We start from the raw sequence: 17,843 nt of genomic DNA on the forward strand, positions 1-17,843 counted from the left end.
CCAACAGTGGCCTAACCAATGTCCTGTACAGCCACAATATGACCTCCTAACTCCTGTAATCAATACTCTGACCAATAAAGGACAGCATACCAAACACCTTCTTCACTATTCTATTTACCTGCAACTCCACTTTCAAGGAGCTATGAACCTGCATTCCAAGGTCTCTTTGTTCAGCAACACTCCGTAGGACCTTACCATTAAGTGTATAAGTCCTACTAAGATTTGCTTTCTCAAAATGCAGCACCTCGTATTTATCTGAATTAAACTCCATCTGCCACTTCTCAGCCCATTGGCCCATCTGGTCCAGATCCTGTTGTAATCTGTGGTAACCCTCTTCGCTGTCCACTACACCTCCAATTTTGGTGTCATCTACAAACTTACTAACTGTACCTCTTATGCTCACATCCAAATCATTTATGTAAATGACACAAAATAGAGGGCCCAGCACAGATCCTTGTGGCACTCCACTGGTCACAGGCCTCCAGTCTGAAAAACAACCCTCCACCACCACCCTCTGTCTTCTACCTTTGAGCCGGTTCTGTATCCGAATGGCTAGTTCTCCCTGTATTCAGTGAGATCTAACCTTGCTAATCAGTGTCCCATGGGGAACCTTGTCGAACGCCTTACTGAAGTCCATATAGATCACATCTACTGCTCTACCCTCATCAATCCTCTTTGTTACTTCAAAAAACTCAATCAAGTTTGTGAGACATGATTTCCCACGCACAAAGCCATGTTGACTATCCCGAATCAGTCCTTGCCTTTCCAAATACATGTACATCCTGTCCCTCAGGATTCCCTCCAACAACTTGCCCACCGAGGTCAGGCTCACGGGCTATAGTTCTCTGGCTTGTCTTTACCGCCCTTCTTAAACAGTGGCACCATGTTTGCCAACCTCCCCTGTGACTATTGATGATACAAATATCTCAGCAAGAGGCCCAGCAATCACTTCTCGAGCTTCCCACAGAGGTCTAGAGAACACCTGATCAGGTCCTGGGGATTTATCCACCTTTAACCGTTTCAAGACATCCAGCACTTCCTCCTCTGTAATCTGAACATTTTTCAAGATGTCACCATCAATTTCCCTACAGTCTATATCTTCCGTATCCTTTTCCACAGTAAATACTGATGCAAAATATTCATTTAGTGTCTCCCCCATTTTCTGTGGCTCCACAAAAAGGCCACCTTGCAGATCTTTGAGCTTTGATCTTTGATTTACCTCCAAAGAGTTATTTGAAGGTGGAATGAGGGGCATTCGACACGTTTCTGAAGAGGTTTATACAGGAGTCTGTGAAGTTGTATTTTCCATCTGGAAACAAGATTTTTTTCTTTTAATTTTTTAGCCAAAATTTATGTCATTTCTCTCTCTCTCTGAAAAAGTTGTCTCTTATATCTACAGGACTGGAGCTTCAGGATCACTGATAAAATTGGTATATTACTCATGTGCCTATTACTTAAGTATGAACGATGAGAGTCCTGGCAGGCGAATCAACTGCAAGAGAATCTCAGTTATCCCTCAGCCTGCAATTCCCCGTTGTCAGTGTGCACTTTCATTGGGAGTTATTGGACAACAATACAGGATGGGAACTTTTCCATTTTTGAACTGTGTAATCCAGGATTTACAATCTTTTACATTCAGATTCGTTAAAAGTAGGATAAAAGGCCAGCACAACATTGAGAGCTGAAGGGCCTGTACTGTTCCATGTTCTGTGATTTCCCATGCCTCTATCTCTACTTTTACCACCTCTGTCTTCCCTTTCTTTGGCTGAAACCACCAACCCTTAGGATCAAGCCATATTTTAGTTTGCTTGGCTCTAAGCTAGTCACTGCCGTTAGAGAAAACCTTAAAAGTATTTTTTGAAAGATACAGTTGGAAACTATCCCTATTTCTATCAAGTTACAGTGGAGAAGTCTTTTTTGGGAGTTTTAATAGCACAGAATATGAATTTTTTACAGTATTTAAGTATTTAAATATTCAGTGAAAATACTATTGAGACATAGGTGCTTTTCTGCTGTGAAGTTAGTGTGTAGACTATCAGTTCTATACGGATAACTCAGTCACTGTGCTACGCAAATAACACTGAATATGCAAAACAAACTCAAACAAGTACAACTGACCAGTCTGACGCAGCGTTTGATTGTCATGAGAATTTTCTTGACCAAATTTAGTCATATTATGACTGATCTCCTCGTGTGTTTAATTTACTTAATGGAGTACAAGTAAAAGAAGAAGCCAGGAAGAGAGTTAAAATTTTTCCTAGTTCTGGGCACAGTGCCAAATCTGAAATGTACAGTGTCTGGAAAAATAGAACGTTCAGCATTTCACATATTTTATTGAAGCTTCTTTGTTTGACAGACAATGGTATCTTCCTGTTTTCCTTTCTATCGAGTTACTATGGTTATGTAATCTCCATTGGGTATATAGGAGGGGAATCTTGTGGTTTCCTCGGTAGGGCTTATCTACTGTATCCTTCCTTGATCAGAAGATATGCAGGCACCTAAGAGCTGTTCTTGTACACGAGTATAATTTGTGATGAAATGTGTAACCACTGTGCGTCTCCTGCAAGGTTTTGATTATGGGTTAGATCCCCGAAAAACAAAGAAGGTACAGCAGGACCCTTTTTGACTAATGTTGCAACTTTTTAGAAAATATGATTGGGCCTGTGGAGTTAAGAGGCAAAGACCCATGCTTTTCTACAGAATTAGAGATACCAAGCCGACAGTGTTGCAAACACATGAATTGAAGGCATGGTTGCAATTTCCATGTGACCTCTGGCTGTCCCAAAGGCAATATAATGGAATACCATTTCTGTTACACTCAGTGCTCTTTACAAAATCCTGAATTTGTTTGATGTAATGTTCAACCTGAAATAATATTAATGTTGACCAGTAGATGGATTGTGAATGTGGTTTCCACTTACTCTAGTACCATGAGAAGCTTACCATTTTATGTGTGTCTCAAATTCCTTGGTGAGAAAATGCTTGTTGCTTGGGTTATTCAAAGTTGCGACTGAAAACTCAGCTAGAGAGAAATATTCTGACTGTGGTAACGTGCATGTACACCCAAATCTAAGGTAATTCTCCTCAAAGACATGGCACAAGCAACAATGGTTTGTTCCATCAGTAATTGAGAGTCAAGTAATTTTCTTGCATCGCAATCTACCTTCCACATGGTACTACCTGACCATGCTACTACCTCAGTGAGCTAGCAGGGACAGGCTGGAGTGGAATCTCCACCTCAAGGAGCAGACCTGAGGTGGAAATAGAAGTGAACAGGTTAAATGACCTACCTCCATTCACTGGGATATCAGCTCATTCCTGTGCACCCATGTTAGGTACCTTACCCCTCCCACCACAGCTCCTTAGTCTTTATTCTCCTTCTAGAACACAATGTATATCCAGTATTCATTATGGATTCATTTAGTCTATAATAACATTGAGAAGTCTTTATGGAACCTGCTTGTGAAACTGTTAAAATAAAACAAATGATCATTCAGAAATTTAATCAAACAACCTCCATTCTCTAGGGAACTTATAAAATGTTAAATCAAATTCCACTTGAGGGAAAAAGAGATTTTTGAAATCTACAAAGCTGTCTAAGTAAGCACAAAGACCTCTATAAAAATAATCCTATTAACTGTTAAGCTATTAATCAAATTAATCTCTGTTCCCCTAGACAGCATTTGTTAACAACCCATGCTTAGCTGAGTCAATAGTAAGATTTGCACCTCAGCCAAGCATTTATAATGAAATTCCATTGCACAACTGTGTCAAAAAAGTCTTCAGAGCTGAAAGTATGAAAAGTCTTTGAATTAGTGGAACCACTGACTCATAGACTGTGCTTTCAATCAAAATAAAGATGAATACACAGAGCCAAATATTCCATTAAAATCAGAATTGCAATACCATTAAATGCACAAGAGCACTTAAATCAGTGGATGACATACTCTCATTCTTCTGAAAACTTTCATGAAACTGATCGTTGGTCACTTTTCTTTTAAGAACAAAACCCAATATCAATCGCTGCATTAAAAATGGAGTTAAGTTATTGGACAGCATCCTATGACATGTGAAGTCAGTTATTTTTAATTTCACCTGTCAAAAAGTTAACACTGACTTGGCTACCCTTTTGGTTCAGAACCCCTCTTACCTGACATGGTTAATACAGGTTTCAGAAAATAACTTGCTTTGTTGAAAATTGCCACCTGCAGGAAATAAGAAATTGTGGTTGGTAGTAACATGGAAATCCTGGCATCATAAGTTTTGCATGCGGCAGGTTACCATGATTGCTGCATCAGTTAAAATGGCAGCAAGCCGAAATGTTGTCATAATTTTGGAGTTCAGTTCCCTTTCACCTCTTCACTTTTTATTACTCAGCCAGAGTATTGTGTACAGTTCTGGGCATCGCACTATGTGAAGGATGTCACTGCATCGGAGAGACCACAGAAAAGATTTACAATAATGGTTTCAGAGATGGGGCACCCCTGTTATGAGAAAAGGTCAGAAACATTAGGACTATTTTCCCAGAGAATGAGAAAGTAATGTGGGGATTTGATAGAAGATTTCTAAGTTATGAGACATCTAAACAGAGTGGATAGGGACAAATTGTTCCCACTTGTAAAATTATCACAAACCAGAGAACACAGGTTTACAGTGTTTTGTAAAAGAAGCAAATATGAAGGCACTTTTTTACGCAATGAGTCTGGAATGCACTGCCAGGAAGTATGGTGGAGGTAAAGTCAAGGCCAAAATGTGTTGCTGGAAAAGTGCAGTAGGTCAGGCAGCATCCAAGGAGCAGGAGAATTGACGTTTCGGGCATGAGCCCTTCTTCAGGAATGAGGAAAGTGTGCCAAGCAGGCTAAGATAAAAGGCAGGGAGGAGGGACTTGGGGGAGGGGCGTTGGAAATGCGATAGGTGGAAGGAGGTCAAGATGAGGGTGATAGGCCGGAGTGGGGGTGGGGGCTGAGAGGTCAGGAAGAAGATTGCATGTTAGGAAGGTGGTGCTGAGTTTGAAGGTTGGGACTGAGTCAAGGTGGGGGAAGGGGAAATGAGGAAACTGGAGAAATCTGAGTTCATCCCTTGTGGTTGGAGGGTTCCTAGGCGGAAGATGAGGCGCTCTTCCTCCAGCCGTCGTGTTGCTATGGTCTGGCAATGAAGGAGTCCAAGGACCTGCATGTCCTTGGTGGAGTGGGAGGGGGAGTTGAGGTTTGAGCCACAGGGTGGTTGGGTTGGTTGGTTCGGGTGTCCCAGAGGTGTTCTCTGAAACGTTCCGCAAGTAGGCGGCCTGTCTCCCCAATATAGAGGAGGCCACATCCGGTGCAGCGGATGCAGTAAATGATGTGTGTGGAGGTGCAGGTGAATTTGTGGCGGATATGGAAAGATCCCTTGGGACTTGGAGGTGTGGGTGCAAGTTTTGCATTTCTTGCGGTTGCAGGGGAAGGTGCCGGGAGTGGAGTTTGGGTTGGTGGGGTGTGTGGACCTGATGAGGGAGTCACGGAGCGAGTGGTCTTTTTGGAATGCTGATAGGGGAGGGGAGGGAAATATATCCCTGGTGGTAGGGTCCGTTTGGAGGTAGCGGAAATGACGACGGATGATACGATGTATATGGAGGTTGGTGGGGTGGTAGGTGAGGACCAGTGGGGTTCTGTCCTGGTGGCAATTGGAGGGGCGGGGTTCAAGGGCAGAGGAGCGGGAAGTGGAGGAGACCACGTCTGGGGGGAAATTGCGGTCTTTGAAGAAAGAGACCATCTGGGTTGTTCGGTATTGGAGGTAAATTCAATCAAGGCATTCAAGAGAACGTAAGATGATTTAGATCCTGGGTGACTTGGGAAGTTGGATCGAAAATTGGTTTAGAAGTAGGAGATAGAGGGTGGTGGTAGAAGGAAGTTTGTGTGACTGGAGGCTGGTATTCAGTGATGTATCAAAGGGTTCAGTATTGGGTTCCTTATTGTTCATGACATATATGTAAATGATATAGAAGAAAATACAGGAGAATGATAAGTATGTTTGAGGATGGCGCAAAGATTAGTCAAGTGGTTGACAGTGAAGAGGAAGGTCTCAGGTTCTTGGTGGTTACAGTTAGGTTGGTCAGATTGGCAAATCAAGGGCAGCTGAAATTTAACCCTGGTATAAATGTGAGGTGGTGTACTTTGAGTATTCCCTTGATTTATTATTTCTTCCAATGAAAGGTAGGATACCAGGAAGCTCAAAGGAACTGAGGGATCTTGATGTGCTTGTCCATAGATCCCTGAAGGTGGCAGGACAAGCTAACAGGCTGATTAAGAAGGCATGTGAGATACTTGCCTTTATCAATTGTGGCATAGATAACAAGAGCAGGGATATTATATTGGAGCTAGCCTTTGGTTAGGCCATAGCTGAAGTACCTTGTGCAGGTCTGGTCACCACACTATGGAAAGGATGTGACTGCAGGAGATGCAAAGGAGATTTACGAGGAAGTTGTTGTCTTGGATGGAGCAATATGGCTATGAAGAGAGGCTGGATAAGCTTGGGTTGTTTTGTTAACAACACAGAAGGCTGAAAGGGGAGCTATATGAGCATATAAGATCATGAGGGGTATGGACAGGGTAGATAAAAAGCAGCTGTTTCCCTTGGTTGAAAGGTCATAACAAGGGGGTATAATTTTAAGGTGAAAGGCAAGAAGTTTAGAGAGGATTTGAAGAAGATCTTTTTCAGCCAGATGGTGTTGGAAATTTGGAATACACTTTCTGGGAGGATGGTTGAGGAGGGAAACCTCTCAACCCTTACCTGGCTGTGGGCCAAGTGCTGGAAAGTGGGAATGGTGTAGATTTGGGATCATTTTGATCAGTGCAGACGTAATGTGGTTGAAGAGCCAAACGCCACTGTGTAATTATCCTAATAGAAACACTGCACGGTTCAGGGAAAGGTTGGAGATTGGCATTAAGGTAAAATGCTCAGAAATCTAGCACAGGCATAGTGAGCTGAATGGTTTCCTCTGCACCATAGCAATTCTATGTCTCTGAATTTAGTTTTATCTGAGGCCTATTTAAGTTGCTGGGTACTGTTAAAATTACAAATGTCCTGTATAACAAGAGACCATTTTAGTCCTAGTTAGTAAGATTAATGTTGTTGAAGCCGCTTTATTCTGTTGTTTGAATTAATTTTGATTATTTGTCTTTTGAACAATGAGTGGCGATGAAAATAAATTGCTTAGAAAATACATTTGAAACCTGAATACATGTAACACCAGATACTAGAGGGCATAGGTTTACGGTAAAAGGAGAAAGATTTAAAAGAGCCAGAGGGACAACATTTTCATGCAGAGGGTGATGCGTGTATGGAATGAGCTGCCTAAGGAAGCAGTGGAGGCTGGTTTAACTGCTACATTGAAAAGGCATCTGGATGAGTATATGTATAGGGAGTTATTAGAGGGATATGGGCCAAATGCTGGCAAATTGGACTAGATTAATTTAGGATAACAGGTTGGCATAGATGAGTTGAATCGAAGGATGTGTTTCCATGCTATACATCTCTATGACTCTTATGACATCAGCAGAAACCTGTTCATTACCCAGCATACATTGCGTATTCTCCTTGCTCTCTGGGTTCAATGATTCCTCCCACTATTTCCTTTCATCTTCATACTGCCTACCACAATATTAAATTTGTCAACAGAAGTTTCCGATCCATTACCCCACTTGTCTATAATTAACACATTTTTGACAAATGCGATCAATGGTGCTACCGAAAAGCTTTAATGCATTGAAAGTTAGCTGTTGATGACCCCTTTATTTTCCTGTTATCGTGTCAGTTGCCCAGGTGTGACATACATCTAGGTTTTATGGTCAAGCATTGGTTGTGGAAATGTTTATTTAAGAAGTCAAAAGAAAATAAATGGTAGAACTCAGGGGATGCAAGATTTCTTGTCTGCCATTCTCTTTCACTTTGGTTTCTTTTTGAAATATTGAGACCTGGTTCCTGGCTCTGGTATACTTTGCTCAAAGCTTGTGTTTCCCTGAATGTTATACTCTTTTTATATTACTTGGAGGCAAGCAAAGAAAAGAGGCCATACGAGCGAGCATGCCTGGTGATTTTCCACAGACTCCAACCTTTCTGTTTCTCAACTGCACATGTCTGAGAAACACATGATCAACAACCTCCTGTTTAGTAGACATTACTTCAATCCTTCATCCTATCAGACTGAGTAAATCTTATTATCCTATTTGCAAGATAATAATCACTTCAATTTCTCATATTAATAATGTAAAATATAAATGGGAGAATAGTATTGGCATCCAGAATCTCAATTGTGAAGACGTTGCCATCATGCCTAACCTTTTATCTTCACCTCATCATGACCTCACAGACATGTTATGCATGTGTCTTCCAGAGATGGGTCAAAGTATAGTAATTCGTGCATAACTTCACACTTGTTATCCTAGATCTGTCAAAGCCAATTTTAAACCCCCAAAATTGGGCTGACAAGTAACAAGTAACATTGTAACGAGTAACAATTACCTTCTCTAATAAGGACAATCTGACCACTGTCCCTCGACATTCAATGATGTAACCATTACTGAATTCCCAATGTTAACATCCCAGAGGTTACCATTGACCCAAGATTCAATTGGTTTTGCCATGTAAATACATTAGCAACAGAGTAGGTCAGAGGCGAGCAATATTACCTCACCTTCTGACTCCTGTCTACAGTGTGAATGTCACAAGTCAGGGACATGATGGAATACTCCCCACTTACCTGGTTGAGTGCGACTCCAACAACACTCGAGACCTACAAGATGCACCACAGAAATTTATCCAATATCCTTAAACAGCCCCTTCCAAACCCACAACCACTTCCATCTGGAAGGGCAAAGGCAGCAGAAACATGAAACACATCCACCTGCAAGTGCATCTCTAAGCCACAGCCACCTGACTGTTACTGGATCAAAATCCTGGAATTCCCTCATTATTGGCATTGTGGTCTAACCCACAGTGGGTGGACTGCAGTGGTTTAAGAAAGCAGCTCACCTTCACCTTAAGAAAGAGCATAGAAAAAAGAAATCCATCCCATCTGAGCTCAACTAGCAATCATATCTAGATCTTTGTAATATGTTGTATGAAAAATATAATTTATTTCCTGAACTACTGAGGAACCTTTCTTCTTTATTGTGCAGATTGTCCAAATAATCATGGCAACAGAGCGTTGAAGTATAGAGGGTAATGAATTACTGCATTGAGCTTGTATCCATTTGCTTAAATTCATTGATCAGCCTTATAGGACTAGCTGATTCACGGAGTAGAACATGGAAACTGCATATTTAAATCCTGGGGCTTGTTCTGCAGCATTACTTTGTTGATCGTTACAGCATTTATTGAATACCTTTCATCAGTAATCACATTGGAAAAGGGCAACGTTAGTGGGAATGTGGGAGACACAGGCTACAAGATTAGATGGGATTGAAGTTGACAAAGAGGATGTTTTAGCAATTTTGGAAGATCTGAAAATAGATAAGACCCCGGGGCTGGATGGGATTTATCCTCTGATTCTCTGGGAAGCCAGGGAGGAGATTGCATAGCCTTTGGCTTCAATCTTTACTGGCGTCATTGTCAACAGGAATAATGCCAGAAGACTGGAGGCTGGCAAATTTTCCCTTATTTAAGAAGGGGAGTCGGGACAACCCTGGTAATTATAGGCCAGTGAGCCTTACTTCGGTTGTGGGTAAAGTGTTAGAAAAGGTATAAGAGATAGATAGGATTTATAATCATCTGGAAAGGAATAATTTGATTAGGGATAGTCAACACAGTTTTGTGAGGGGTAGGTAGTGCCTCACAAACCTTCAATAAAGTGACAAAACAGGTGGATGAAGCTAAAGAGGCTGATGTGGTGTACATGGACTTCAGTAAGGTGTTTGATAAGGTTCCACACGGTAGGCTATTGCACAAAACACAGAATTTCGGGATTGAAGATGATTTAGTGAATTGGATCAGAAATTGGCTAGCTGAAAGAAGACAGAATATGGTGGTTGATAAGGAATGTTCATCCTGGAGCTCAGTTACCAGTGGTGTGTCGCAGGGATCGGTTTTGGGACTACTGGTGTTTGTCATTTCTATAAATGATCTGGATGTGGGCATAGAAGGATGGGTTGGTAAATTTGCAGATGACACTAAGGTAGGCAGAGTTGTGGATAAAGCCGAAGGATGTTATGGGTTACAGAGGTACATAGATAAGATGCAGAGCTGGGCTGAGAAGTGGCAAATGGAGTTTAATGCAGAACCATGTGAGGTAGTTCACTTTGGAAAACGTAGCAGGAATGCAGACTACTGGGCTAATGGTAAAATTCTTGGCAGTGTAGATGAACAGAGAGATCTCTATGTCCAGGTGCATAGATCCCTGAAAGATGCCACCCAGGTTGATAGGGTTGTTAAGAAGACATACAGTGTGTTGGCATTTATTGGTAGGGGGATTGGGTTTCGGAGCCACAAGGTCACGCATCAAGACACTGGTAAGGCTGCACCTGGAGTATTGCATGCAGTTCTGGTCTCCACATTATAGGAAGGATGTGGACGCTTTGGAAAGAGTTCAGAGGAGATTTACTAGGATGTTACCTGGGATGGAAGGAAGGTCTTATGAGGAAAGGCTGAGGGAACTGAGGCTGTTTTCGTTGGAGAGAAGAAGGTTGAGAGGTGACTTAATTGAGATGTATAAGATAATTAGAGGGGTGGACAGGGAGAGCCTTTTTCCTCAGATGGTGAAGGCTAACATGAGGGGACATAGATTTAGGACAGATATTAGGGGTAGTTTCTTTACTGAGAGTAGTAGGGGTGTGGAACAGCCTGCCTGCAACAGTAGTAGACTTGCCGACATTAAGGGCCTTTACATGAACATTGGACATACATATGGATAATAATGGAATGGTGTAGGTTAGATTGACACCAGATTATTTTCACAGGTTGGTGCAATGTCAAGGGCGAAAGGGCCTGTATTGCTCTGTAATGTTCTATGTTCTATGTTAGTGCATCTCTGTAAAAACTTATAATTGAAGCTTAATACTGCCTACAATTCATTGGCCACCATAACAGTAAAATGTGCTTTATAATGTCTTAGGGGTACCAAGCAACATATGGATGCAAAGCACATTCTTGCAGAAACAAAGCACATTCTTGCAGAAACAGCGGGTGGGTGATTCTCCCTGCCTCTGGCACATGTCTAGGCTGGGGAGAAAAATGTTGCATAAGGAATTGGTGTGGGAAACCCTGTCTTGTCCCTTACATTCACCTGTTATTGTCATTGATTACACCATTTTTGTCACAAGGTTATTAATAGTTATCATAATATTCATAAATCTGATTGAGTTATACTTTGTGTGTACATAGGTGAAAGAACATGCCTTTTACCAACGCAATGACAGCCAATAAGACAACAGTGTTAAGCTGGACAACAACCACCTGCAACTCAAAGTCCACTGAACAGTGAGCAAAATCTGCCATTTCACTTTATAGAGTCAGGATTGTAATGGTGAACTAACTTGCATGACTTGTAAATAAAACTGTCATAACACAACGAATTACGCAATACGGTGAGTGACCAGTCTCAAATATTGTTAGTAGTTGTGAAGAATTAATATAAAGATTGAAATCTCGGTTAAAGTAAGTTGTGTTGCAGAAAGCACTGGATGAAATTCATCTTAGTTGATTAAACAGTCAGTAGGGAACTTTCAGCATCTGCCCAATTAACATCTCTGTCATCAAGAAAATTGGGTGAGGTGGGAAAAGGAGGTTCAATTCAGTATCATGCATTTTTAGCCAATAATAAAAGCTAAATTTACCACATTGAGTTTATATTGTTGGTCGTTCTGACTAACTATCAGACCCCTGAATTTATTTACAAAAGGTTAATTAAAAGGCTGCAGGTGTTGTAGCTTTGTGACAAAGAATTCACATGGAATGTGTACATGTATCAAAACTATTTTCTGAAAATATACTTGCAGGTTTCCTGTGATGAGTCAAAAATTGTGGTTTTTGGGACAGAGAAGTTGATGACAGGATGTGTGATGGAAAGATGTTTGTTTTGAAAGACAGAATTTGGTGAAGAAATAATTACTATTTTTCTTATGAACTGCATCCAGATAAAAGAGAGAATTCCATAAACAAATTTGTTTATTTTGAAAAATGTTGTTCCCAGTTACGGCAAAACAGTTGGGTGATCTCACTATATATCAGGTATTGGAAATGTCTAGATTTTCCTGTTAATTTTTTGGTGCCCTTGTTAACCATTTATTTTAGGTGGGAGAGTACCATGCTGGGATCACTCAGTTTAACTGTTGTTTACACCAGGGGACTTCTCAGATTTTGCCTTGCAGTTCGGAAGCATTTTAAGATTGCTTTTCTGGTATCATGAAATTTAATGCCTGCAGTATGCTGTGTTCACGTGCATTTTATCACTAGAGAATCTTTGTGTCATTGTCACTGATTTGAATTATATTCTCAGCAAGGACTTGAGTGGGTACACAATGCTGAGGTCCTAAAAGTGGAGGGACTGGGGTGGACAAAGTTAAAAATCACACAACACCAGGTTATTTGAAAGTACAAGCTTTTGGAGCACTGCTCCTTCATCAGGTAGCTTACTAGGGCAGGATCATAGGACACAGAATTTGCAATTAAAGATCTCATTAGCACATCTAACTTTGTTTTTGTAATCACCTGCTGTCCTTTTTTGTATTTTATCATCATTTTTCTATCCATCTCAATCATTTGCATTTTTATCGAGAACGTGGCGCTAATGATGGTAAACTTTGGCACTATATTACAAGAGCATTTCTGTTAGTAATGTTCCAGCCTGGGGCAGTCCAAACTTTCTTACAGATGTGGTTGGCATCTCTGAGATATTCAGAGAGGTACAATTTATTCAAAGTGTTAAGCTTAAGTAGAGATGAACTCTGATCAATCAGCGACCTTTCAGGGCCTGACCACAGAATGTAGCTGTGGGTCTAGAATGCAGAGTAAGGGAAATGTGCAACAGGGAACCGGGACACAGCTGTATTTTCATTCAGGCCCACTCAGTGCACTGCTGTTGTTTTGCTTTTTTTTAATCGGTCATCTCATTTTTCTTTTTTTTTTGCCCAGGCTGCCATTTTTGAATGCAATGTTACAGGCGATCAGTGATATCCATCCCAGCTTTCCACCCCATCCCCAAGGGCTAACTTTCTGTTCCCTACAATGTCTGTTTCAGTGCATTTCTCCAAGTATAGCAATCAGATGCAGCCTTTGCTCGACTTGGACTGTAGTCAAACTCCTTTGAAGTAATCGGAGAAAGTGAATGTGGTGCCTAATGTCAGACAGCGTTGTAGTGGAATAGGTTTTTAAAATTATAAGCCTGGTGAACATTTTATTGCTTTTTTATATCTAGACTGAAGTCAAGTTGGAGTATTCCCTTTAAACAGGAAAAATGATCATGATAAAGTTCAAACTAAACGGCAGATTCTAGTTGCAGGTTCTCTTTTGTTTTCATTTCTTGGTATTTACTGAGCCAAATCTAGGCAACTTTTGGAGTGGGTGTGACATACCTAGAGGAATGTGGTGAGGGGAGAACTGACTGACTCAACAAACTAGGTCCAGAATCGAAATCAAAGATCTTTCTCAGGATCAGGGAAATGAGAAACACTGAATGAAGAACATGCACTATTATCTTCCACAATAAAATGTCAAAGAACTACTCTGAAATTCAGTCACGGTTGTCTGACAATCACACTATATGGCAGGTGAGTAGAGAGAAAAATCTAGAAAAACTTATCGTGCACCATGTGGGTGTGCACACACCTTGCGTCTCCCTGGTGAGCAGGGAGCAACCTCTTGTGTGACTCTAATGCCATTTAAAGTCTCTAAATCCTATTATTGGATGGCTACAAATGGGAGAAAAGCACTAAGTGAAATGGCTTCTTGGGTCAGAGTTCAGGCACCAAGGTTCTCTGTCATGTTTAGAGCTGCTTTTCCAGATTGTGGATGAGAGGAGGAAACTGCCTTGGTAAGTCCTGTACCCGCATCAGGAGAGATCCAGAGCTGGTGATTTTTGTGGGTTTGTTGGGAGGAGCAGCTCTTGAAATCCAGAACCTTGAGGTCTCATGACATTCAGCGATATGTGAGCAAGGAAGGCAGTTGATCATCACCAGGGTTATATGCCAGGAGCAGTGCTAGGGGACCGAAGAATGAGGAATCAACTTCAAAGCAATGGCAGCATGCTATAGATGAAGCTAAGTGAACCCACAACCAATAAATCCGATCAAAGCTCTGCAATCCTGCTGTATCCAGTCATTAATAATGATACAAAACCAATGAATTGGATAAGGAGGCCCCATGAACATCCCTATCCTCAATGATGGCAAAGCCCAACAAATCAGTGCAAGAGACCAGACTGAAACATTTGCAAGCAATCTCAGCTAGAAGTATTGAGTGGATGATCCATCATAGCCTTCTGCTGAGGTCCATGTCATCACCTATCAAACTTCAGTCAATTTGATTTAGTTCATATGACACAAAGAAGCAGTAAAGATTATGGTCCCAACAACATCCCAGGATGTCATGCTAAAACCTTGTGCTCCAGAATTAGCAACACCCTAATCAAAACATTTCATGCAGTTTCAGCACTTCCACCTATCCAATCCCTGTGGATATTAATGACCTGTCCTCGTGAAGCACAAACTCAATCCAGTCAAATACTGTTCCAACAGTTTGCTCTCAATTGTCAACAAAGTGATGGCAGAGGAATTGGTGGAGGCTTGGACAATTAGAACATTTGAAAGGCATTTGGATGGGTATATGAATAGGAAGGGTTGAGAGGGTTATGGACCAAATACTGTCTAATGGAACTAAATGTATTTAGGACATTTGGTCTGAAGAGTCTGTTTCTGTGCTGCATTTCTCTATCACTCTGACTCTAAGTGATAGAAGTTACTGTCAGCAGTGATGTCAAGAGATATTTAGTTCTCCAATAACCAGCTCACCAATGCTTAGTTTGAGTCTTGTAACATCCACACCATTTCAGATCTCATTAAAGTTTTGCTCCAAACTTGGGAAATAGAACTAAACTAGAGGTGAGGTGAAAGCGAAAACCAAAAGCACTGCAGATGCTGTAAATCAGAAACAAAAACAGAAATTGCTGGAAAAGTTCAGATCTGGCAGCATCTGTGAAGAGAAATCAAAGTTAACATTTTGGATCCGGTGACTTTTCCTCAGAACTGATGTAGCTCGGAAAATGTTGGGTTACATGTACACTGGGGGTGGGGGGGGGTGGAGGTGGGGTGGGAGTAAATGATAAGGAGGGGTTTGGGGGGGAGGTGGTGGGAGTCAATGATAAGGGGGGGATAGAGTCCAAAGAGAGAAAAGGACAGTTGGACAGACAAAGGAATGGATCTGGCTGGGAGGGTGGATAGCTGTTAATAGAGATAGTTAGTAGCTAACAATAGGTCGTGTGTAATAGCAGAAAGTGAAGTAAAAGTGATAGTCTGACTTCAAGGGAGTACTTGACTGAGTGTGGCATCAAGGAACCCTAGCAAAGCTGGTGTCAACGGGAATTGGTCAGAAAGCTCTGCACTAACTGGAATCATATCCTACACAATTAATCTGATTGTTGGAAGCCAATCATCTTAAGTTCATGAATTCATAAGATATAGGAGCAGCATCAGCCCTTCAGCCCATTGAGTCTGCTCCGCCATTTGATCATGGCTGAAATGCTCCTCGCCCCATTTTCCTGCCTTCTCTCCATATCTCTTCAGCACAATACCAATGAAAAATCTGTCTAACTCTTGTTACTCACTGTTGCAACATCCACTGCACATTTTCACAGATTCACAACCCTTTAGGAGGAGTAGTTTCTCCTCAACTCTGTTTTAAATTTTCTATCCCTTATCCTAAGACTATGACCTCTAGTGCTTGAATACCCTATAAGAGGAAGCATCCACTTCATGGCTCTTTGATTCATATCTTTTTGTCATTTTGAATACCTCAATTTGATCTTCCCTCATTCTTCTCAGCCCGAGAAAGTTCCTCTGGGTAGTGTCCTAGGTCCAACTATCTTCCACTGGTTCATCAGAAATATCTCATTTTCATTTACTTTGGAAGTGGGGATGCATACTGATGATCGTACAGTATTTCAATACAAGCAGTCACTTTGTCAAAGCTTTTCACTTTGCAGTCATCAGTACAAACACAAGAATGGCAGATTTCAGAACAATTGCAGCAGTTTATACTATGGGGAAAGGGGTGCTGTTTGGATGGCAAGTTAACTCTAACTGGATGGGCATTGCTATGGAAAGACATGAGGCTCCCCATGCAACTAGGTCATTCAAAAAATGCACAAGGTGTGAACATATTCCTTTTGTTTGCAGAGAACAGATTCTTGCATGTGAATATATTTAGTTTCTGGCAAATGTTTTGAGCCGTGTTATGAACTCAACTGTTTATCTTAAACTAATTGTTAGTTTAGCTATTTGAACCCTCAACCTTCATCAAGGAAGCTCATCAAACAATAAATGTTTCATCTTGGGTTTTGTAAGTGTGGGTTGATTCAGTTTGGTCTGTACTCTGCCAATCACAGACAGCCAGAGGAATATGTTTGGTACAATCAGCCACCTTTTGGATTTATGGTTTATATTCCTAGCATTACACTGGTATTGAAATTCACCAATTTTGTTCCTCAATTTTATGGGAATATAGAACGTCTTCAAGCCAAAATCAAGCCACTGTCTCACTCCTCGCTCTGAGACACTATGTTTAAACTCTTTGCCACTTACTCACCCATCTCTCCATCTCCCCATCTCCCCATCTAAAAAAACGATGCATGGTATTCATCTTCAAGTGAGAACAGGTCAAATACGGTAGGTTTAGAGAAGAGCAAACCAAGACTGGTGAAGAGAACGGCAGGCAACTTAAATTAGAACCGAGAAATGATTTTCGACATCAAGAGTAAATTGGTAGTAAGTGGCAAAGTGGACCCTATTAGGGACAAAGAGGGTGATATGAACATAGGGCACTAGAATACATAGTGAATACTTTATAGTTTCTACTAAAGAAGAGGAATCTGACCAACTTTCAACAGAAGCAATGGATAAGATGAAAATTGAGGAGGGGGAGGAGGTGATATTCACCAAGGCTCCTTAGACAGCACCTTCCAAACCCAAGACCACAGACATCTAGAAGGACAAGGACAAGCAGATACATGGGAATATCGCCACCTGCAAGTTCCCCTCCACTCATCATCCTGACTTGGAAATGTACCACTGAAGGAACAGTGATGTCCTTAAGAGGTTTCCGAAGAGGTCCAAGACAAAGCACCTTGCTTTATTGGCATCTTCAACTTTCAATCCTTTCTCTACAAATATACTGTGGCAGCTGTGTTTACACTGCACTTTACAGGATTCGCTGCAGCACCTGAGGATCCATCAACACCTTCCAATCCCACAAGCTACACCGTCCAGAAGGACAAGGGTAAGAAATCATGGAAAAAGCCCCACCTGCAAATTCCCCTCTAAGCCATTCACCATCTTTTACTGTTGTTGGCTGAAATTCAGGAACTCCCATTTGTAGTGATTATAACAAGGTCTGCCATATGGGCCACATAGAATATGAGTTACCTGATTGGGGCTGTTAATCTAGTCCAATCAGGGAGACCTGGAGTGCCCCTCTGAGAGCTGGACCGGTATCAAGAACTTTTCACACTTTAATAAAGGGCAGCTTGGTGATGGGATACCAGCCTCTGTGGAGTTAGTTCACCATCCTAATAGCACTGTAGGTATACCTACTACTCCACAGACTGCAGCAGTTCACCACCATTTTTAGAGATCAATTTGGAATCTGCAGCCTAGCCAAAAAAT

The 17,843-nt window shown here is 41.4% G+C and overlaps 1 protein-coding gene across 5 annotated transcripts in view; it reads left to right on the forward strand.

Annotated features, from left to right (window-relative positions):
• The window catches only part of LOC140458118 (DENN domain-containing protein 2A), a 144,056-nt gene that overhangs the window by 66,194 nt on the left and 60,019 nt on the right, over nucleotides 1-17,843 (forward strand). For 3 of the 5 annotated variants that reach the window (XM_072552212.1, XM_072552211.1, XM_072552210.1), the window contains exon 2: nucleotides 11,353-11,448. The exons of 1 other annotated variant lie outside the window; for it this stretch is intronic. In XM_072552212.1, coding sequence (XP_072408313.1) covers nucleotides 11,363-11,448 — 86 coding nt within the window. In that variant the 5' untranslated portion in view covers nucleotides 11,353-11,362. Of the gene's footprint in view, nucleotides 1-11,352; nucleotides 11,556-17,843 lie in introns of those variants that run through there. One more of the 5 variants, XM_072552214.1, reaches the window with a different exon arrangement.

This window comes from Chiloscyllium punctatum, chromosome 32 (assembly GCF_047496795.1).
Source record: "Chiloscyllium punctatum isolate Juve2018m chromosome 32, sChiPun1.3, whole genome shotgun sequence".
Classification (NCBI taxonomy): Eukaryota; Metazoa; Chordata; class Chondrichthyes; order Orectolobiformes; family Hemiscylliidae; genus Chiloscyllium; species Chiloscyllium punctatum.